Below are 23,760 nucleotides of genomic sequence, written 5' to 3' on the forward strand. Positions count from 1 at the left end.
TCTTTATATTTAAGTAGCAGAATCATCAATACGCCATTTGCGTATTTCGAAAAAGAAATGATCTTTGGTATATTTTTTTAAACAAACAATCATGGGGAATCAGTCTTGATTTCCAATTATAATAAATATTTCTCTCTCCACACTCTAAATGCCAAAAAAAGGAATTCTTTTAAACACGTTCATTTGTATTCATCACTTCCCTAATACTATTACTTTAAAGAACATGTATCCAGATATCTATAGGGAAGACCTTAATCTTAATGTCTATTAAGAGATTCACCTAAGGGGCTTTGAACAAGTTGAGATGAAACTGATTGGATAAAAACGTGATTTTTGACTGACTCTGAGTTTCATTGCTCTCCTTAAATTGGTTTTTGTGAACTTGTTGATACCTATTTAGAACAACACAACAAGAGCTGTTTCCCTGTATATCTTTAAATCTAACTCCCTGGGAGAAAGAATAGAGAAAACAAGATAACAACTAACAGTTCCATACTAATGTTTTCCTCTTTGCAAAGCACTTTCACTGCCTCAGTCCATCTTTCCAGCAATTCAGGGAGGCAGAAGTATTGTGATGCCCTGACAAAGTGGTCAGAGAGGTATGAACACAGACAGGACGAAACCCAAGTCTCCTGACTCCTGAGCATCCTGTTTCAACTACATCCAGAAACATGAGGGCAACCCAGGGCTGTATTACAAGGGATTAGGAACATCTGCAATTTACCTTAAAACCAATCCTTGGAGCAGGTGTCCATGTAATCACAATGGTGGTTTCAGTCACTTCTGCGTTGTAAGGTGGGATGGAGCCCAGAGGCTGCACTGTGAAATGGAATCAAAGCATGTGTTCAAGGCTTAGAACAACAGAGAATGCAGATAACAATTTTTTTTTTTAATCTTTTGGCCGCACCTTGCGGCATGTGGGATCTTAATTCCCCAACCAGGGATCGAACCCGCAACCCCTGCAATGGAAGTGTGGAGTCTTAACCACTGGACCACCAGGGAAGTCCCGATAACAAATATTTTTATCGAGAACCTCAGTTTTAGTCAGCTAATGGATCCAGAATGTGACATATGTGAAAATCTGGAGTAGGTCAATGCCTCTCAACCTTTCATGTGCCACACGAATCATCTGAGACCTGGCTAAAATGCAGGTTCTGATTCTGTAGGTCCACATGGGGCTAGGTAGTTTACATTTCTGTTATGCCAGTGTTGTCAGTCTGGGAATCACATTTAAATAACAAGTAGCTGGATGACCACAGAGGACCCTTTCAACTGCTTGGATTCTGAAATTTGTGTCTTTTCATCATGTTTGGGATTTGAGTTTGATGACAATAACTTTCCCTATATCATCAGTACAGAATCCCATATAAAATGTAAAACTGGTCACCACAAACTGATTATCACTCTGCTTCTCAACCATTATTTTGAGAACAATGGTTAAATTATAGATGATTATCTAAAAATGGCTATATGCTGAATCACTCCATAATGGTGGCCAATTATTTTTGGTTGCAGAAAGAGATGCCAGTGAAAGGTTAATGAAATCTGCCATGGCTGCACTTATAAATTCTAAAGATACTTTCCTTAAATATATGATTATTCACTCAGAATAATCACACTGCAGAAATTTAGTATTCTGCCACTGGAATTAGGAATTATAATAAAAGTTTATTTCAAATCTCCTAGCATCCTGACATCACTGCTATTTCTTAGCGAAAATAATACTTTAAAAAAAACAAGAGGGACTTCCCTGGTGGTGCAGTAGTTAAGAATCCGCCTGCCAGTGCAGGGCACACGGGTTGGAGCCCTGGTCTGGGAAGATGCCACATGCTACGGAGCAACTAAGCCCGTGTGCCACAACTACTGAGCTCGCGCGCCTAGAGTCTGTGCTCTGCAACAAGAGAAGCCACCACAATAAGAAGCCCACACACCACAATGAAGAGTAGTCCCTGCTCGTTGTGACTAGAGATAGCCCACATGCAGCAATGAAGACCCAACGCAGCCAAAAATAAATAAATTAATAAATTAATTTTAAAAAATGTTTAAATTAAAATAAAACAAGAAAAAGAGGAAGAAAAAAGAGTATGTGTACATAAAGCTGAAATAGACATTTTCAACAATCTTACAAATCTTTTCATAAATTTAGAATCTCTAAAATATAATTGGCAGAACAACTAAATCTTGTAATAAGCATTTCGGTAACTGGCTGCTATGGGAAAGGTGAGGTCTCAGAAGGCAAGACATTTGTGTCTGGTGAGTCAAATTCAGGGCTTTCAAGCGTGTGGATGGCCTTGGTCACATGTTTAGTGCCTTCATAATTCCTTCCTCTTTACGTCTCAACCAAATTTTTGTGCCCACTGGGGACAAAACACTAGTAAACGCATTTATACTAAATTATGAATGGCTGGTGAGACAAAGACTTATGTTCCAGACTTAGACAAATGAACATTAAGAGTCTTTAAGCCTACTCTGAGAAAGAGAAAAACAAATATCGTATATTAACACATATATGCGGAATCTAGAAAAATGGTACAGATGACCCGGTTTGCAAGGCAGAAATTGAGACACAGAGAACAAACATGTGGACGCCAAGGGGGCAAAGAAGGGGGTGTGATGAATTGGGAGATTGGGATTGACATGTACATGCTAATATGTATAAAATAGGTAACTAATGAGAACCTGCTGTACAGCACAGAGAACCCTACTGCACTTCGCTGTAAAGTAGAAACTAACACAACATTGTAAAACAACTATACCCCAATAAAAATATATAAATAAATAAAACTTTTTTTTTTTTAAGTCTTTAGGTAGTACTCCGTTACTACTCAGCTCCAGTCATGGGAAAATTCAGGCCCAGCGCTGCACTTCTTCCAGTGTTTTCCAATCTGGATTTTCATGTGCAATTTTTTAAAAAGTATTTTTAAAATACCACTGTCTGAAAAAATAAAATACATGTGGGCATACTTTGTAATGGCTGCTTTACTGGGTGCACTGAAATTCTACTGGTTTGGAGAGATGTTTCATGAGTACGTTATTGTTTTGATGGTATTCTCAGTGGAATTAGGATGGGTGACCTGTGATGCCTCTCCAGAGTCTCTGAAATCATACACCACTTGATGGCCACTGACTTTGCCCAAATGCCATGGCCAGCCCTGGGTGACCATGTTAATGCCCACAGAAACAATTCAGAGAACAGTCAGCTTCTTTCACTGAACATCTGTGAAAGCCACAATTTTTTTCACAAAAACATTCTCCTCAACTGTCTTGGAAGCTTTAAGGTTGGGTGTTTTCTATTGCTTGAGCCAGCCAGCTAGAACTTTCTCAAGTTTAAGACAATGCTCTCTGCCTGGGAAGACCATTACAGGAAACTCTCCAAACCACAAACCCACAAACTGATGGCAAACAAAGAATGTGACTGTAAATATGAGCTATGGATTCTGGCAGGTCTTGCTAGGTGAAGGACAGCCTGGATGTTAAAAAAATAAAATTTGCCCTATTTATAAAGAGTAAGCTGATTTTCCCCAGAAACAGCTCCTCCACCCCCTGCCATGTGCTCTTAACAATTTAACACAAGTTATAAAACCCAGAAAGGTTATTCCCAGAATTCAGCTTCTTAACAGTAAAAAGCTACAGAAACTTAAAGCAATTTCAAAAATATGCAAGCCCTGCTGAGGTTTACAGCCTCAGAGAGTACTTGAAGTTCAAATGAAGTCGTAGAACTCACTGCTTATAGAGGTTTATTTAAATCTAAGCTTGGTTGAGCTATTTTCTCAATCATCTATTCAACAAATATTTTTTGAGAGAGGGAGAGGGATGGACTGGGAGTTTGGGGTGGGTAGATGCAAACTATGACATTTAGAATGGATAAACAACAAGGTCCTAATGTATAACACATGGAACTATATTCACTATCCTGTGATAAACCATAATGGAAAAAAAAAATTTTTTTAAGTATACTGTGTGCAAGGCACGACATTGACCTTTATCTAATAAAAGTAGTTCTATCAGTTATAACTCAAATAAAATTATATCTTTCAATAAGTGTATTGTGCAGACAATAAAATAACATGTCCAATATATCAAAGTCTCCAAAAGTACTTAAAATAGTCAATATTGCCCCACCCACTCCATTTAATTATTTTTAGTAGCATTAAAAATGCTTTTTCTTAGAGAGATGCAAATCAAACCTACAATGAGGTACCACCTCACATCAGTCAGAATGACCATGATTTAAAAGTCTACAAATGATAAATGCTGGAGAGGGTGTGAAGAAAAGGGAACCCTCTTACACTGTTGGTGGGAATGTAAATTGGTTCAGTCACTATGGAGAACAGTATGGAGGTTCCTCAAAGAACTAAAAATAGAGTTGCTATATGATCCAGCAATCCCACTCCTGGGCATATACCCAGACAAAACTATAACTCGAAAAGATACATGAACCCCTATGTCCATAGCAACACTATTTACAACAGCCAAGACATGGAAACAACCTAAATGTCAATAGACAGATCAATGGATAAAGAAGATGTGGTATATATACACAATGGAATACTACTCAGCCATAAAAAAAGAATGAAATAATGCCATTTGCAGCAGCATGGATGGACCTAAAGATTATCATACTAAGTGAAGTAAGTCAGAAAGAGAAAGCAAATACTACATGATATCACTTATATGTGGAATCTAAAATATGACACAAATGAACATATCTATGAAACAAATACAGACTCACAAATATAGAGAATAAACCTGTGGTTGCCAAGGGGAAGGGGAGGTAAGGGAGGAAAGAATTGGGAGTCTGGGATTAGCAGAGGCAAACTAGCTTATATAGGATGGATAAACAACAAGTTCCTACTGTATAGCTCAGGGAACTATAGTCAATATCCTGTGATAAACCATAATGGAAAAGAATATATATATGTATGACTGAATCACTTTGCTGTACAGCAGAAATTAACACAACATTGTAATTCAACTATAGTTCAATAAAATGATAAATAAATAAATAAAATCCTCTTTCTTTTATAGGCACTCTATCCAACAAAAGAAACTACGTAAAATATGTCTCATTAAAAAGTAAACTAGATAATATACAGAAGTATACATGGTCAGTAAAAGACTAAATCTACTGAAATTTCCATTCTAATGAAAAGAAGGTCATCTGTGAGAAGCAGACATTTATAAGAGATACAAAGATACTGATTTCATGTTAATAGATTTTAGAGTATCTTAGTAACATGTAACATAAAAAAGCAAAATTTAAAGGTTAACTTAGAGATAAAAACAGATAAAAACTGCCTATGATTAGCAGTTACTTAAGAAAAAACCTTTACTAGCTAAACTTCATACACGAAATTTAAATGGAAATAAATTTTTAGTAAATTATGAATTCTTACAGGGATAATTTTATAGAGAATTTTCTTTGTGAAATAAATTCCATAGTAATGTAAAAACTAAACTTATATTCACTTTTTGAATGCTTTTTAATGGCTACTTTTCAAAGTAGTCAAAGAGTAAGATTTGTGGAAAGCTTTTAGGAAATTGCAAGCTAGTTCATAGTTGCAATATATGCTGAAAAAGTATTAAGTTAGGTCCTTCTGGAATTCAAAGTGAGTTAAAAATAAATATCAATGCTTATCTAGAAATGATGGGTGTCATATTTCTTTGTAATGTAAATGAGTTGCATTTGATAGAAATCAGTTTATGAATACAGTCCTCTATTGTGATGTAGATATGTAAGAGATTTAAGGCCACTTCCTGTAAAGTGTTGAGCAAAAGACAGACAGGACCAAACATTACTGTCAGTATTTTTCCTTCTGTGGAATTTCAAGAGTAATTAAAAAAAAAAAAAAAAAAAAAGCTATTCTGTTCTGCAGAAGGTACTTTAATCTGCTGCAGTCAACACTTGTAAAGAAATCATTTCCTTAGCTTCTTGTCCTGTTGGTTTCTATTCAACTGGTAGACGTTTTTGTGCCACATTTACTGCTATCATATGAGATGTAGACATAGGTGCTGATTTTTTTTCTTGCCTTAACTAGTATTTGGTAAATTCATTTAATACGGTAGCCTTCAATTTTCAAATAACTGGGTGTTTTAAACAATGTTACTCAAAGTGCTGGTCCCAGAGAAAATAAGGATCTTGGCAACATATGTCAGGTAATGCACTGCTTCCTTCATTAAGAAAACCTTGTTTCAAAAAAGTATCAACTGAACTAAACGGTGTGCTCCATCATCTACATTCTGGCATAAGCTCCTTAGTCCATGAAACAAACAGTTCGCAGACCAGCAATGGGTTCATGGGTCACACTTTGAGTAGTACTGCTTTAAATCTTTTTTTTTTTTTTTTTTTTTTTGCTGTACGCGGGCCTCCCACTGTTGTGGCCTCTCCCATTGAGGAGCACAGGCTCCGCATCGGCAGGCGGACTCTCAACCACTGCGCCCCCGGGGAGGCCCTAAATCTTTTTTTTTAATTAAAAAAATTATTTAATCTTGTACAAAGTTTCTTAACTTTTTTTTTTTTTTTTGGCTGTGTCGTGGGGCTTTCGGGATCCCCAGGGATTGAACCTGGGCCCTGGGCAGTGAAAGTGCAGAGTCCTAACCACTGGACAGCCAGCGAATTACCTAAGTTAACTTTTTAAAAAAATGGATGAAGGAGAGAGAATGTAAATACAGATAAGAACCTATGATATCACTAAGAAAAGACATTTAACCTTTGACTTACGAGTGGTGAAGATTCCAGTGACTCTGGGGCTCTGCTGGCCGCCTTTCACGGCCACGAGGGTTGCAGAGTACTCAGAGCCAGGCTGCAGGTTCCTCAGTGGATACTGCGTGGCCGAGGGACCCACGTTGTACTGCTTGGGCTGCCCTCCACGGGTCAGGCCCACGGTCAGTCGGTACCCGGCTATCCGGGCACGAGGTGGAGTCCAGGTCACTATGACGGTGGTGTCAGTTTCATTGATAAACTGGAGGTTGGTGGGAGCATCCAATTCTAGAAAAAAAAAGATGAAACACGTTGAGAAATATTTGCACCTCAAAATTATCATACTGAAATCCTAAAGCTTGACTGAATTTTCCAAGTTCTTTCTTCTCCAGGTTGAAACTAAGATCAAAACCTCGGAAATATTTAGCCATGAAGAGATTGAGTGCTACAGAGCACTCTGCAAAACTCTGTGTCAGTCACGAGAAATTGCTCACTGTTTTTGCTTGACTTTGATCCTGTGGGAAGGCTAATTTTCCAGCATGACTTTCCTATCATCCTCAGAAATTATACTAACATTACAGAGATGGTATTTAAAAACAAACAAAAAATACTTGTGAAGCCACAATTTGCTCTGCTCTGAGCCAAACAGGTTAAGAAAAGAGAAATAAGCCCACGAAAATGAGGGCAAGAGGAAAGCTCCACATGGAACAAAAGTGATATCCTCTGCATTTATTCAATGACTAGTCCTTTGCTGGCATAATAAAAGTTATTTTCACATGATTCAGATTAGAAAATAATTATAACACATACTCAGAACCTCAGATTTATATTTATAGCAAGACCCTGGTGAGTCTGCACTATCAGAAAGAACCATAGAAATTGTGAGTTTTCTTCTTGAGTGTGTAACTGGCAGCCTCCCTACAATAATTTAAAACACATTTCAGAGGGAGGAAATGTTTAAGAGGTAGTCAAGTATAATCACTGAAAACATGGGCTTTGGAGTCAAAAAGACATATAGGTCTGTGTGGTTCCAACTCAATCATTTCCCAGCTTTGTGACTTTACAAGATGCAGAATTTTTTACAAGCTTCAGTTTCTTCGTGTATCCCCTAGGGATAATAATAAGACCTTCCTCATTAACTCAAAACAAGGATTAGATATGAGGATGAGGCTTGTAAAGAACTGAGCATATGACCCGGTGCCTACTATGCACTAAATGTTTTAGCAATTACTATTTGCAAATAATTCTACTATAAAAGGATAAAGATACTACATTTAAAGTTTGATCTAGGTATATTCAGTCATACAAAAATGTACTCAAAAAAAAATGTACTCAAATTTTCACTCCATGTCTCCATTAGCAAGGAAAATTAGGTTAAGTTCTCCTCTCTCAGTGCCATTTCCCTGGTACGTGTATTTGGGAAATGGGTTACCATTTAGCCTCTACGGAGCTTGTCTAAGTTTGTTTTCAAGCTTAAATGTGCTTTATGTCCAGTATACATTCCCTATCCCGAGTATTTTCCTATTTCTAACTGTGAACCTACAAGTGACGGCATATGCTGCCCACCCAGCAGAGGCTGGAAGTGAGGGTGGAGGGTCTGGGGTGGAGGTAAAGGACCCCAAACGTACTGGTCATCTGTTGTGCGGTCAGAGGCTTGCTCTCCCTCCCGTGGTTCACGGCGAAGACCTTGAAGTGATAGGTGACCCCAGGGGACAGCCCAGTGACTTCTGCAAATGTGTTCCTGCTGATGGGCAGCCTCTGCCCATGTTCCCCGGGCAGGTTGACGGGGATCACGTCCACTCGGTAACCGGTCACCGCGCTCTCGGGGGGTGTCCACATGATGGTGATCTTCACGTCCGTTACCTCCACAAACTGCAGGTCCCTGGGAGGGGGAACTTCATCTAACAGACAAGAGCCAACCGGTTATTTTCAATTCCTGCTGAGGATTGTTTTTAAAAAGCCAGTTTCCTGGGTTTTTAAGGTATAAGGCAATTCATAGAGCCTCTCATTCCAGAGCTAAGTTTTCTCTCTTAATCAGAGAATATGCTCTTTTGGGTTATATTTTTGTAGTTCAGTCACACTGCTTACATGTGACATTTAAAGCTTTTGTGTAAAATATGTTGGTAATCAGATGAGTTTCCAACATATGAAGTATCTTATTGAGGGGTTTAAGATAAACATACGAAAAAAAAAAAAAACAAACCCAAAGCAAACTCTTGCAACAACTGAAAAAAAATGTGGTGGTTTTAATTTTACTAAATCATTTTGTAATACTTAAGAGCAACAGATGAGGTGTCCCTTAAGTTTCTGGGGAAAAATATGAAGACTGTATGCTGTCAGGTTTCAATCAGGAAGGCCAATAGCCAGTTCTGATAAGTTATCTCATAGTGAAGACATTTCAGCTAAATTTCATAAGTTTAAGGATATACTAATCCATAAGACAACTTGCATATAGGAACTGTTGACAGAGACAAAGCAACCCTCCCACAGATGCAATTCTTTCATCTTACACGTCCGGTCGTCCCCAGCAGGCTCATGGAATGAACACAAGCCAAGGCTGGTTTTGTTCCTCCAGCAAAAGGGAGGTTAAAGATGTTACCTTCTTCAGCCTTAAGAAATAAGATACTACAGGAAGCGTCTTCAGGTTACCTGAACGTGGGACACCAGTGGTTTCTTGTTGGATGAAGACAGGAGTACTCTCTTGATTTTCTTCCACAGCATAGATAGTGATGTTATACTGAACCCCGGGCTGCAAGTCACTGAGAGTGACGGAGCTGGCAGTTTCAGGAAGGTTGAGTTCTGTGCTACTACCCTCTACTGACGGGGAATAGACGATTCTGTAGCCTGCGGATTCAGGAGAAAAAAGTACGATACACTGTTTGATGAAACAGAGGTTTCAAAAGGCCCCCTTTCCTAACAGCCCTTAGCATCTTGCTGGATTAGTTCAGAATGAGTGATTCTTTTTGACTCGTTCAATGGTGCTACTTCTTATAAGGACTATTCAGTCCTAAGATAAAATAAGAACAGTCATGCAAAACTTTTTAATATTAAATATCATCCTTGAAGACCCGAGATCCTTAATAAATCTCTCTTAGAGAAGCTAGAGGGTGAAAATATTCATGTTAAACCAATTTCTTTTCTTCAAGCCCTGGATGAAGGAAGCAATTAAGGAACCACTCGGAGCCCGGAGTTGTCTAGCACGTCTGTGTCTTTTAGGAACTTCAGAGACAGTTGAGTCACCTAATGAGCTAAGAAGGCAGCTTGGCTGCCTCTTTAAGAATAAGTTTTAGAGTGAGGTTTTCAGAAAAATTACCCCTCTTCTACCACAGGAATGCCTGGTGTGGTAAGTCCATGAGCTGGCTTTAGAGGTTTATGTGTGTGATTGTGTGTGGGTGTGTTTTGTGTGTGAAGTAGGTCAATAAAACAGATTTAAGAGGAAATGATCCATAAGAAGGTAAGGCTGTAAGACAATCTCTCTCTCTCTCTCTCTCTCTCTCTCTCTGTCTCTCACACACACACACACACACACACACACACACACACACACACATCTCCACCCTGGTCCAATAATTAATAGGAGATTTAAGTGATTTGCCTGCTCATAGATCAGAATCCTCTCCCTCACCTTTTATGGCATCAAGATTAACATGGGAGCCAAGAAGAGGCAGCTAAGCTGACCTGTGATGGGCGCCTGGGGTCTGCTCCAGCGAACAACAATCGAGGTGTCATCAACCTGGTCCACGGTAGGGTCAGGGGGGGCATCAGGTGCTAACAAAGAAAGGAATAAATGAGAAAAACAGTCAGGAAATATTGCTATAGGTCTGTTTCATAGGATAGGAAAAAAAAAGTCTTTTCACACTACACAGTACACGTGTACCTGTCGTCTGTGAGGTGGACAGGATCAAACTCTGTTCTCCTTCTTCGGATATCTGATAGACATTCACAATGTATTTTCGGCCAGGAAGCAGGTCAGGGATGTTCACGGAAGTGGCTGTGCTGGGAAGATCTTTGAAATAAAAGGGAAAGGTTACTATCAGAGTGTACCGATCCCTCTAATGACTCCATAACCTATGAGAAGGATATTTTTAAAACTACGTATTCATGGGGACAGGGGTGAGGGAAAACTAGAAGGAAATGTGCCATGGATAGTCAATCATTATCAATGCACTATGAGATAACTTTTCTTTCTTTCCCCCTTTTCCCAAATATTTTCTCTAAGGATATATCATTTTAATCCACCCCCACATTTGGAAACATAGTCAGTCCTCTGTAGTTAGAAGTCCGCATAGTGGTTATAGGTGGGGGATGATGGAGAGTGGGGTAGGAAGGATGTTCTTTTTCTTGATCTGGGTCGTAGTCACACAGTGTGCTCACTTTACAAAAATTCACTGAGCTCTATGTTTATGTTCTGTGTACTTTTCAGTATGTATATTTATTTCTCCATGATAAAGTTTTTAAAAGTCCCCCAAACATGAGAATCTGAAAAGCATGAATGAGGGTCCTGTTCCTCTCCCAAAGCTAACGTTTTCTCCACTGCAGTCCTCATGCTGGCAATTACTTCCAGGAAGAAAACACTTTTGTTTTGTGGACCTATGCCCAGGCTAACGCATAACACAGCTCCCATCAGGGACCGGGAAAGTGAGCATGGCTCAGGAAGAACCCAGCTCGGTTCTAAAGAGGATCCGTTGTTTTCCAGACTCACACTGGAGGGCCCTTTGTGCAGTCTGAGCTGTCAACTACTTCCGAACTCCCCAGGCCACCTGCGTGGATGCCCCCAGCCCCACCCCAAGCAGGGTTGCCCAGCAGTTGGTCAGCAACACGCTGAGCTCACCCAGGTACTGTGGTTCATCTCCCTCTTCACTCAGTTCATACTCCACCCGGAATCCGGACACAGTGTCGGAAGCCGAGACCCAGGAGACCACGAAGCTGCTGGCTGTGATTTCAGTCACGGATTCGGAGGTGGCCACAAGGGGAGAAAAGGGTGTTGTCTCTCCCGTCACGGTGTTGCCTAGAGTCATACAAAGAGGGGAGAGAGCCTTCAGCCATTGAGGAAATTTACTAGCATCGTCTGGAGATCATCAGGTTTTAAAAAAATGTGGGTGCCATCCATGGAATAATATGAATCGAGATGGAAGGCACTTCCTGTGGGGAGCCCAGCTCTGAGAAACGCGGGCATAGATGGGCTGGCAGCTGGGGTACGTACTGGTCACCACTGGGCTTGTGCTGATGGTGGTGAAGTCAAAGCGTGTCATCTCTCTTTGGCCGTAGTGCTGGACGCTGATGAGCTGGCCCTCGTATACCACACCTGGCCTCAGGCCTTTGATGGTGTAGGAGTTTAAGTGGCCCGGAATGGTGGCTTCCTTCCAACGGTCTGGAGAATTTTTCTAAAAATTTAAGTTAAAAAAATAAAATAAAATCACACAAGTATTCACAAAGATGAACACTCAGAGACGATGTGGAGTATTCCTTCAAAGAAGAATGAGGGGTCTATGCAGCTCCATTTTGGAGGAAAATCTTGGAAATGGGAATCAGAATAGAAACCTGTAGCAGAATTTGTTAACATTAATAATAATGATTATTAAAGCTAATATTTACTGATAGTTTACTACGTGCCATGCTCTGTGCTGCTTTCCTGAAATACTCTCATTTAATCTTCATCTCTCCCGTCCTCCAAGTTACTGGTATTATCACCCTGATTTTGTAGGTGAAGAAACAGAATTATGTGACATGGCCAAGATTATACAGTGGGAGGTCCTAGGCACCTTCCTTTTGCCAGATTAATTATTCAATTTAATATCAGCAACATAATATGTAGACCCCAAGTTTTGCCTTTCCCAGCTTTTAAATTTCTATAATGAACAGAGATATATTCCTCTCTGCAGTGGGTAAAGGACATATATTCTATCTTTCACTTGGTGGGCTACAAACCAAGTTTCTTGCAGAGCAGTCAAATGTATAACATTCCTTCATGACTCAGTGCCTGGGACAATCACATACAAGGTTTAACTGCTCTGGTTTTATGACTCATTCTTGGATATAAACCACCCCTCAAAAGTGGCTAGCCAACTTTGGGCAAAAGAATGCGATCTGCAGAAGAATGTGATCTCAGTTTACTTAATCTTTGTCTCCAGTTTATACTTTCACATCCTGTCCAACTTCATTAATATATCATGGCACAAAATTCTTTGCATTAAAATGTGTAGAAAAGAAACATCCTTACTTCAAACAAGTTGAGATCCTTTTAAGTGCATGTTCCAAACTAATATAAGTCAAAATACATTTTTAATACCCAGTGACTTTTAAAAATTATCCAACCAGTTCCTCAATCATTCAAACACTGAAGTGTCCTTTTATATTTTTGAAATAAATGAAAGTGATCCTAGTACTCTTTAAATTTAAATGTTGTGAAAAAATTAAATTAGTCATTATAATTAGCTCAGCTTTAACAATAAGCCTTTTATGCAATGTGAACTTTGTTGGTTTGCTATCAGAAGAAAATACTAAACAATAAACTCTCAGGTGACAAACATTAAGGAAGATCCTGACATTGTTAAAAATTTCAAAGAAATTAATAACCTCCACTCTTTGAAGACTTTCCAACTTAATATACTTTGTATACCTATGTGTATCCCTTATTACTGTGGTCTCACATAATACTTCAGAGTTAAGTTTAAAGTAAATAAAACCGGTGATAATATGCAAAAATGAGAGGCAATAAAGTGTTGGAGGGGAAATGTATCGATTCCATCAATTAACATCATTAGACACACAGCTCTGCAAACAGCTACTCCATATACTGCAGACATTAACAAAAGAGGGTGAGAGAAGAAAAAGAATGATTTCAACAGCTTGACTTTTTCAAAAAGAATTTAATACAACTGCATGAGTTGGTCAAATGTTTTGTTTTGTTTTGTTTTCAGTTCCTAGAAACCAATAGCTGTGATTAAAAGTGTGCATTTTTCTCCTGTGTTTAAAATAGTGTTTCTCAAATTATGAGTCATGAATTTTGGAAAGCTAGCAGGGTGGGTTTGAGAGGGTAAGAGAAACTACAATTTAATAGACCAATATCCTCCTTAGTGTGATTTCTTCAATTTCTAGATGATTATTAGGAAATCACAAGGTCACTCATTAAATACACTAACTATCCCCCATCTGTACTTCCCTCTCATCATCTCTCTCCCTTCTATCAAAATAACTTCATAGGACAGAAAGTAAGGTTTAAGAAATGATCCTGGAAATTCCCTGGCGGTCTATTGTTTAGGACTTGGCGCTTTCACTGCCATGTCCGGGGTTCAGTCCCTGGTCAGGGAACCACGATCCCGCAAGATGTGTGGTGAAGCCAAAAAAAAAGAAAAAGAAAAGAAATGATCATTTAAAAAGTGAACCGAAAAAGAAAAATATTAATTTAGCTTTTTTGTTTTTCAAATCATGGAAAATTATGCCAGTAATTTTTTTTTTCCCTTTGATGGAGTTGCAAGACAGAAAAACTTTAGATTCTCTTTCCATACTAGATAAGAGTAATTTTAAGCCTTATCATTTTGAAGTCTTCACAAAGAAGATCTTTCTAACATGAAGAATTATTTGGTTTAAAATACCAAAAAAAGCTAAATCAATATGTCAATTAGATTGACCACATATTGTTTGGTCGCTAAACAAACACAGTGTGGATACAGTTCATCAGATCTATTGGCTCAAAAGCTGGAAAACATTTTCAGAATCTGTTAATTTCAAGAGCCGCAATATCCAAGGTTTCCGAGTAGGATACTCACAGGTTTCCATCTGAGAATGTACTTGGAAATGTGAGATGGTTCTGGTGCATTCCACTGGATGGGGTGAGAGTTGGGCTGACTGGGGGTCTCAGTGATTATTACTTGGACAGGACCAGTTGAACCTGAAAATGAAAATGTGAGATTTGGTGATCTTGAGTATTCCCTCACTTCAACTTAAAATTTAGTGCACATGGATGGTCATCATTAAAGACAGTTTTGCTTTTCCATAAATGGGAGCACAATAAAAATTATCTGAGATTAATTTTTTACACATTGATACTGGAAATCAATGAGACAAATCCTTATTTTTAATTGAAATATAGTTGATTTACAATGTTGTGTTAATTTCTGCTGTACAGCAAAGTGATTCAGTTATACATATATATACATTCTTTTTTATATTCTTTTCCAATATGGTTTATCACAGGACATTGACTACAGTTCCCTGTGCTATACAGTAGGACCTTGTTGTTTATGCATTCTATATATAATAGTTTGCATCTGCTGACCCCAAACTCCCAATCCTTCCCTCCCCCACGCCCCTTCCCCTTGGCAACCACAAGTCTGTTCTCTGAGACAAATCCTTCTTTAGCAGATAAGTTATTGTCCTTCACATGAGAAATGCAAATAGAACTTATTTATAAGCAAATAAAATGATTTAAAAAAAAATTTTTTTTTTTAGTTTTTTAGTTTTTTTTTTTAGTTTTTTAGTTTGCTTTCTTTTCCATTTTCAAAGAATTGTAAGAAAATTGTGGAACTACCCTAACACAAATAATGTAATACAGAATACAAACTTCATTTACTTATTATACTAAACTTCTTTGAGGAAATTCTAGTTTGTGGAGCCTTTCATCAAGAAGGAAAAAACATTCCAAAGGCCATATGACATGATGTAAAACAAACACATTTCTAAATGGGGTAGAATCTTAGACAAACAGACAAAGGTAATAATTAAAGACTCAGTTTTTATTTCTCATCCCATCAGTCTAAGCATCCTATCAGTTTGGAAAAAAGTTTTAGTTTTATTTTTATTCAGGAAGTTTACTCTAAAATCATTCCATTGATTGGTCAAATTATTAAGAGATCAAACATATTTTTTCAAAAATATTTATCAACAAAATGACATTTTGTAGTATATACTAAATTCAATATTTCCACATCTTAATGTGTATAACTATTACCAACAAAATTTAAAGTGTGGTATGTATCTTTTGTTTTTTTTTTTTTAAAAGGCAGGGCTTCCCTCGTGGCACAGTGGTTAAGAATCTGCCTGCCAATGCAGGAGACACGAGTTTGAGCCCTGGTCTGGAAAGGGAGCAACTAAGCCCGTGCACCACAACTACTGAGCCTGTGCTCTAGAGCCCACGAGCCACAGCTACTGAGCCCGCGAGCCACAGCTACTGAAGCTCGCGCGCCTAGAACCCATGCTCTGCAACAAAACAAACCACTGCAATGAGAAGCCTGCGCACCGCAATGAAGAGTGGTCCCCGCTCGCCACAACTAGAGAAAGCCTGCGAACAGCAACAAAGACCCAACACAGGCAAAAATAAATAAATAAAACAAATAATTTTTTTTAAAAAGGCAAAATAAGAGAAGTGGAATCAATTTCTTAATAGGGTAGACTCCATTTAGGATAATAATGAAATAGATGGAAAATTTACGCTTGTAGAACAGAACACTATCTTTTCCCTAAACACTGTTTTTTTAATGAGTTCAATCAATGTTGAACTCAGAAATAAAAATAAAGTTCCTTGTAATAACCTTTCCAAGAATTTCTAACTGTCACTTTGTCAAACAGAGCAAAACTTTGCATGTTTAATAAAGCAGCTCAGCAGATTATAAACGGTTTTAAATTTTCTGTAACATCATAGAAAAAAATACTGATTTTCAAAATTATTATCTTTGCTATTAAATTCTCTTTGAAAACAAAGTTTTTTCTAGCAGAACAAATATACAACTTGTATATCTGGGTAGACTCAAAAGTTCTAGAATAATATACTCACTTCCACACTGAGAATAATTCAAGGTTGGCTGAAGACTAACAAACATTCTTTGAATCTTAATTTCACCTAATGCACATATTTGTAAGCTATATGAAAACCAAAATTAATATATAAAATTCTCAATGTTTAATTCTAAAGTTGTATATATTTCACAGAACATGGCAGGGTGTTTGTTAATTGGCAGAAGTCAGTTGCATGACGCTCTTTAAATCACCCCTTTGGAAGATCCTTATGAATGTAAATAAGTTTTTAAAAATGAACACTGAGGCAAAATTTTAGAAATGTGATTATTTAAAGTACTCCCATACATACCAGTAAATATAGGAATATCACATCCTTAAATAATTTACAATAATTGGTATAACATTGTTTAAATATTGATCCTTTAAAGAAACCCTACCATAGTTTCCTCATGTTAAGAGACACCTGCTATGTATTTTATTTAATTTAGCAACCATGATTTTGAGGGGAAACAGTTTATGATGCCGTGAATGTACAGCACCAAGAGTCATCCCTAATGCAAACCATGGACTTTGGGTGATAAAGTGTCAATGTAGGTTCTCGATTGTAACAAATGTACCACTCTGGCGGGGATGTTGAATTAGGGGAACTTGTGCATGTGTTGGTGCAGGGGGAACACGGAAATCTCTGTACCTTCCTTTCAACCTTGCTGTGAATGTAAAACTGCTCTTAAAAAATAGTCTTTAAGAAAATTATGATGGTTAAATGTCTATCAAGATTAAGTTTTAGAAGGATAACACAAATGACTTTTACTGCCTACTGCTAAGCGTAATCTTGCTGCTATGTCCACAGGACGAGGAGAGTAAAAGAGAAGGGAGGGAAAAGAAACAGGAGCAGTGGTTTTTACTCAGTGATGGAGCAAAAGAATAGAAGTTTTCTTTCTCAAATTTCAAGGACTGGTTTGAAATCCTATGTTTTCAATTGCAGGCTTGTGCCATAGCTCACCTTTAAGGGAACTGCATTAAACAGTAATGGGATGTCTTGCATTTAGCACATTTTTGTCCAGAAAGAAAAGAAGCTGTCCATTATTTGTAAGGTCAATTAAATTCCAGTTATCACTCTATTTTGTTTTCGCTACATATGATTTGAAGACAAGAAATCTGAAAATTTTGACATCATTTACATTATTTAGATTTAAAATTTTGATAATCCTTTTGATATTGGTTAATTGGTAAAACTTTTTAAATTAACTGAGCAATGACTCACCACTGGGAAAACTTTACTCCCTCTCTTATTCGATATGATCAGACTGACAATAAAATAGTTAAGTAGAGAGATATGATACAATGTCTATACTTTTAAAAACAGTTTGAAATAAGGCCCAAATAAATAATTTCCAGTAATGGTGAGCCAGGAGAAGTTAAACATTTATGAGTTTGCAACTCAGCCCTTTTTTCTTTATTTATTTTGCTGAGATCTGTGCTTTCCTGGTTGTTTATCGACAAACCGAAAACTTCTTATCTTCTGTTAGTTTGAACATCTCTACCGAGTCCTCTGTTGGAGGAACAAACAGGGCAAGGCTCAGAGACAACCTACTGGTAATCTGTTGTTCCGTTATCCTTCCCACACTCTGAAAGCCCCAGAAGCCAGGCAGGAACCACTGAGCAAACCAAACACACAGATAAGACCCAGACTGCATACGGAGGCCAATCTCCTCTCCCCTAAATCTCCTCTACGCTCAATGCGCTCTACTGTTACCCTTTTTAAAGAGTAGGAACAAGGTCAACACATGAAACTCCAACACAGGAAGATTCCCTCCCATCTAGATTTCATCTCTGGCATGTCCACCTAAAGGCTTCCTGCAAGCTGCTACGTGAACAGGCTTACTTTAAAAGAGAGAGAGAAAAAAGTTCTCTCCAATTCACTGAGAAGGAAATCACTTTCAAGATTGCCACACCACGCCAATAACAACCATAAACGCAGACATTAAGAGCATTTCTTTAGAAGTTTCTATCCTTTGGTTGCATCATTAAAGAAAAAAAAGAAAAAACCCACCTCATTTATATACTTTCTGAACTTACAGTAATTCTGCAATCAGATTTTTAAAAATTATTACACAAAAAAATTATTTTAAGTGATTCCTACACACAAATCCACCATGAAATACAATTTAAGAGCCAGGTCAATCTGTGCTGAGAGCCTGTTAAAGCCAAATCATCTTCTGCAGCCCGGATAGTATCTGAAGATTGGGGACAGGAAGGTTTCTTCAAAGTTCAGAAAGGGTATATCTGGGTGGTTGGTTTCTAGGATCACAGATTGTTAGTTTGTTAGTGCTGGTAATCAGCTACCATCTCCCCATTTTACAGATGAGGAAATAATGAATGAAGCTTGACTTGTATCTCCTTAGCAGCATGTACAGAGCTGGGACCCATGTCTTGGCAAACACTGTCTTTGGCCAAGTTGTTTCATATCTTGTTCTCTATGACAGTGAACCTCTTATCATGTTATAAAGGGACTTAGTTAACTGAATCTTGATTTCTGTCATAGGCAGATTCCAAAGTCCTGAAGATCTCTCTTTTTGTTTCTGAATATAGGCCCCATGTCTTAAGTTAACAGAGATTCAGGACGCTTTGACCTCAGTAATTGCTCAAATAACTGATGCCTAAAAATTAGAGTTTCATAATTCAACCCATCTTATTGTAATTAATCACTCAGTGAAAATTAAATTCAAAAATTTTTTCTAAAATGAATAACACCTCCAGCTAGGCACTATGTCCTGTGACCTGAAAGAAATCCAGCAATAAACATTTTCGAGTATTTGAACTGAATGGGCAGAGAACTGACCAAGTTACTCAACTCTTGACCCAGTATACTTTGTTCCAGGCTCCAACTGATCAAACAGGTGAACATTTTGACAAAAAGAGGGCCTGGATGAAATGCTAAATGGACACATACGCTATGTTGTATTTCATGCAATGTCTCCATGCATCTTCTCTGTTAAGAACCATAACATAAATCCCTGACCTTTACTCCCAGAATTGCTCACTTCATGGTTTCTATTTTCATGTACAGATGAGAAATGAAATTAGGTCATGTTTTAACCTAATGGAGTGTTCTACAAAGTTAAGAAACAAGTTTACATACAGGCACATTTTCACAGCCTTCTACTCCTTCTACTTGATTAGGGAGAAAGGAAAACCATTTTAGTAAAAAATTCGACTGATGGGCTTCCCTGGTGGCGCAGTGGTTGAGAGTCCGCCTGCCGATGCAGGGGACACGGGTTCGTGCCCTGGTCCGGGAAGATCCCACATGCCGCGGAGCGGCTGGGCCCGTGAGCCATGGCCGCTGAGCCTGCGCGTCTGGAGCCTGTGCTCCGCAACGGGAGAAGGCCATAACGGTGAGAGGCCCGTGTAGCACAAAAAAAAAAAAAAAAAAAAAAAAAAAAAAAATCGACTGATGATTAGACAGTGATATGAGAAAAGGATGGGAAAGGGAGGGGACACCAAGTTAGGCATCAGTGTTAACAAACACTAATGCTGCCCTGTTTTTATAACCCAGTGGACAGTTCTCAATTTGCGGTAATAGAGCTACTTACCTGGATAGGTCTGTATGGGCTGGCAGCCCCACTCCCCAATGCCACGGCCATAGCAGTAGCACTGGTACCTGACTCCATGCAAAAACTTCTCCCATGATTCTCCAATTTGATAAAAGGTACGGGATTCTGAATCCTGGCATTGATCTAAAATATATACAAGTAAAAGATAAGCAGCCTTCAAGACAAAGCTACAAATTTAAATTTGGTGTGCTAGAGCACATATTCTTAGTTTTAATAAAAACTTGCAACTGTCCTTACAAATATATGTGGTTTAAAAATATTTTGTTCATATCTTTTATCTTACTAGACAGTTAATGGTCAAAAAGTACCCATTGGGAGGAGTAATTAGCTTTCTAAAAGATATTTAGATATTTCTGATATTTCTGATTTCTAAAAGAATATCATTTCTAAATAAAAATGTTAAGATTTAGATTTCAGTATATATTGACATTCTGAATATTAATTTGAGGAAAATAAATTAGATATTATATTTTATCCATTTTAATGCAAATGACTTACCATTTGAATAGCAAGGATAAAATACCACTTTATACATTTCTTCAAAATGTGGAGGACTTAATTTTATATATAAATGAATTGAACTAAATTTCAACTAATGAACACTTACTGAGCAGCTTCTAAGAAACCCTCTCAGGCCTCTCTCTACTTTGGCAATCTCAGGTCAAACAAACTCATCTGATCAGTTTGTTTTCTGGGTGAGCAACATGTCTCTTTGAGTAAAGGAATATTAATGGATTACATTAAAGCTGGTAACACAGCTCTTTTAAGGCTTAACCTTCACTACTTGCTTAGATCTATTAAAAAGGGCAGCCAAGAAAAATAAAGTATTTGGAGGGAGGTATTTACTGGCATAATCATTTGTCCACATTATTGCACAGTCCAGCAAAGGAAAGTTCTCTTTCACAACAATAATTATCTTTATGATTCAGAACCCCAAAACAAATTTGTTTCAATTAAAATAAACCTTCATGTGTTACCAAATTCAGCAAAAATAAATGACTACCACTATCAAGATTATATATTGGTCCATGATTAGAGAAGAGACATTGCCAAGCCCTCTGCAGGCCATGATCAAAGTCTACAGCCAGCTTCAATCAAGTAATATCAAATAACTCTCCTTATCTGAAACTTGCTAGCTATATTCAGTGTCCAAATCCAGCTAGAGACACGAGGCTACTTACCAATGGGATCACACTTCCACCGGCCCCTGCCCTGACCGAAGCAGGTACAATTCAGCATGTGTCCCTCTTCGTGACGTTTGTGAAATGTGTCATTCACATTGTATGTGATGTCATCGACGATGCACTGATCTGTTTAGAAACAGTGGGATGGGTGGAGAATTTTTAAGTTTCACTGATGAAATAAAAGAAGCTATGCTTTGTGAAGCATACACTTCCTTCCACGTAATTATCAACACCTCCCACTAAAGTAACTCTTCTATTGGCATAGAATAAACATTTTTTTCAAAGCTTAGTCAGTACTACAATTTTTGCAAAAAAAAAATTCTCTTTCTTATAGACTTGTAAAGATTAGAAATCAAAGTCTACACAACAAATTTTAACTTTCAGAAAAGTTCTTGCTGGGTTGATAATGACCTTTAGGTCTCTGCTTATTGCAATAAATAGAAGGGAGATCAAACATACTTATAGGACGCCTAGCATGATGTGATGGTCTCATCTATGGATTAGCAAGGGTGGGGAGATATTTGGGATTTGGGAAATAAAATACCATAAAAGGCATCTGGAAAGTTAAAAAAAAAAAAACTAGGCCAAGTCTGTTGCTAACTCGCTGAGATCCTGAGAAAATTACTTCCCTCTTTGGGACTCAGCTCCTTCCTCTGTAAAATGAGGAGTTGGTCTGTATGTCTTTCTAGTGTCCTTTTCAGCTCTGCAACATCATATGTAATTATTTTAGTCCTGGATTGTGTTACCCATTGGGCACCATAAATGGAGAACAAGTTCAGGCCACTGTCAACACAGAGGCTACATGGACTATTTATTAGCTCAGAGTTCTACCTAAATCCTCCTTTTCAAATCAAAGAAATAAAAAAACTAAAATAAAAAGTTTTAATAGTTCAACATCCTTATATCCTATACCTGGGTCCAAAAGGGAAAAAAACTAAGTGAACAAAAGAAATTGGTCTCTATGTCTTCGTCTCCTTAAATTTGGATCCAAACACAACTAAGCTGGCAGAGGGGTGGCAAGTTTGGGGTCTTAGCCCACATCTGTGCCCCTACCTGGGTGCACCATACTGACCCGGGAAAGCCCCCTTTAGACTCTACAGTCCATGACCCCAGAGAGATAGGCCAAGGCCTTCTCAAGCTCCCAGCTGAGAGCTGGTGAATGGTGACCCCCTCCTTGGAGCCCACATACCTGGGAACAGGCCTAGAGGTGACTAATAAAGTATTAGGAACAGATGTAAAAAAAATAAAATAAAAAGAATAGCATGGTCTCTTTTCTTTACAAAAATCACCCTGTCCTTTCTATGTAAGAATCCAACAGCACACCTACAAGCTAAAAGGATCAAGTGATTGTGTTCTAGCCTTTGAAGTCATACTTTTGGCTCAGCCTAAGTACTTACATCCTGGGAATGTTTCAGAAGCTTAGAATTGCTCAGCCAGATTTTCTTAAGTGGCTGTCTAACATGCAAAATTTATCCAGCACAGTAGACTAATGGAGTGGCATTGCATATTTCTTCTCCTGCTTTTGGTACAGTACAAGTTTTCATGTACAAGTCTGCCTCTCTGTATTCTTTGTCCTCTCAACTATTTTCATTAACAAGCGAGCATACCTCGGAGCTGGGAGTAGGCGACACATGTCCATTCTCCACGACCGTTCCCAACACATGTGCATCTCATCATGTGGCCCATATCATGCTGTTTGTCCCACTGGTCTCCAATGCGATACATGATCCCTTCATTGGTTGTACAGATTTCCTCGTGGGCTGTTTGGAAACAGATGAGAAACATGATACTGGATAAATGATCAAAAGGACTAAAACGTATGCAATATTATCAGTCTGGTTTGGTGATCCTAAGAGCTCTCACTTGGAAAGAAGTCTTGTGTGCCTCAAAAAAAATCAGCGCTGCTCTGTGGGTGTGTAGAGTTTTGAGTACCAAAGAGAGAAAACATAGTCCAGAGATAAGGTTTGTTGTACGGAAAAATTACAGAATGGTTAGGGGATGTAAACCACAATAATGCCTACCCACTCAAAGGATTTGCAGTGTTCTAGAAGCCTGGATTTGACTACTGTCCCATAACTTTTTCTAGTCTCAGTTTATTCTAGATCAAAGGGAAACAATGTATATGGGTATAGAATTGTAAGCTAACTTGTATTTTCCTTCTAAATCCAACATTCTCTTTTGCTGAAATGAGAGGAATAAAAGTTAGTGTAAGTAGTTTTCTTGTGATGTTTCATTGCTTCAATATTAACACTTGACAGTGCACGGGTTCTTGGTTCTATAATCGGAAAATCAAACGTAGTCTAGCAACTCTTGAAATTTGAAAACAAATAAAAGGTATTGGTTCCCCTTTCTCCATTCACACAAACTAGAGTCCCCCTTTAAAAAAAAAGATCCCTAAAGGTCGGAAAACACAGATTTTGAGTCATTTTGGTATTTATTAAGTAATAGACCTTATTCCAAAATGGCATGTAAATATTGAAGGTCTGTGACTAGAGCAGTCACTTAGATGCTTTAAGCTACTCAGTTG

The 23,760-nt window shown here is 38.1% G+C and overlaps 1 protein-coding gene across 8 annotated transcripts in view; it reads right to left on the bottom strand.

Moving 5' to 3' along the window:
* FN1 (fibronectin 1) overlaps positions 1-23,760 on the bottom strand; it is a 69,541-nt gene that overhangs the window by 33,189 nt on the left and 12,592 nt on the right. For all 8 annotated transcript variants that reach the window (XM_059052782.2, XM_059052778.2, XM_059052780.2 and 5 more), the window contains exons 10-21: positions 22,841-22,993; positions 21,231-21,359; positions 20,029-20,172; positions 14,470-14,591; positions 11,904-12,084; positions 11,532-11,708; positions 10,578-10,706; positions 10,379-10,468; positions 9,350-9,544; positions 8,329-8,601; positions 6,722-6,988; positions 725-819 (exon numbers count right to left, since the gene is read on the bottom strand). In XM_059052782.2, coding sequence (XP_058908765.1) covers positions 725-819; positions 6,722-6,988; positions 8,329-8,601; positions 9,350-9,544; positions 10,379-10,468; positions 10,578-10,706; positions 11,532-11,708; positions 11,904-12,084; positions 14,470-14,591; positions 20,029-20,172; positions 21,231-21,359; positions 22,841-22,993 — 1,955 coding nt within the window. The remainder of the gene's footprint in view (positions 1-724; positions 820-6,721; positions 6,989-8,328; positions 8,602-9,349; positions 9,545-10,378; positions 10,469-10,577; positions 10,707-11,531; positions 11,709-11,903; positions 12,085-14,469; positions 14,592-20,028; positions 20,173-21,230; positions 21,360-22,840; positions 22,994-23,760) is intronic.

This window comes from Kogia breviceps, chromosome 2 (assembly GCF_026419965.1).
Source record: "Kogia breviceps isolate mKogBre1 chromosome 2, mKogBre1 haplotype 1, whole genome shotgun sequence".
Lineage (NCBI taxonomy): Eukaryota > Metazoa > Chordata > Mammalia > Artiodactyla > Physeteridae > Kogia > Kogia breviceps.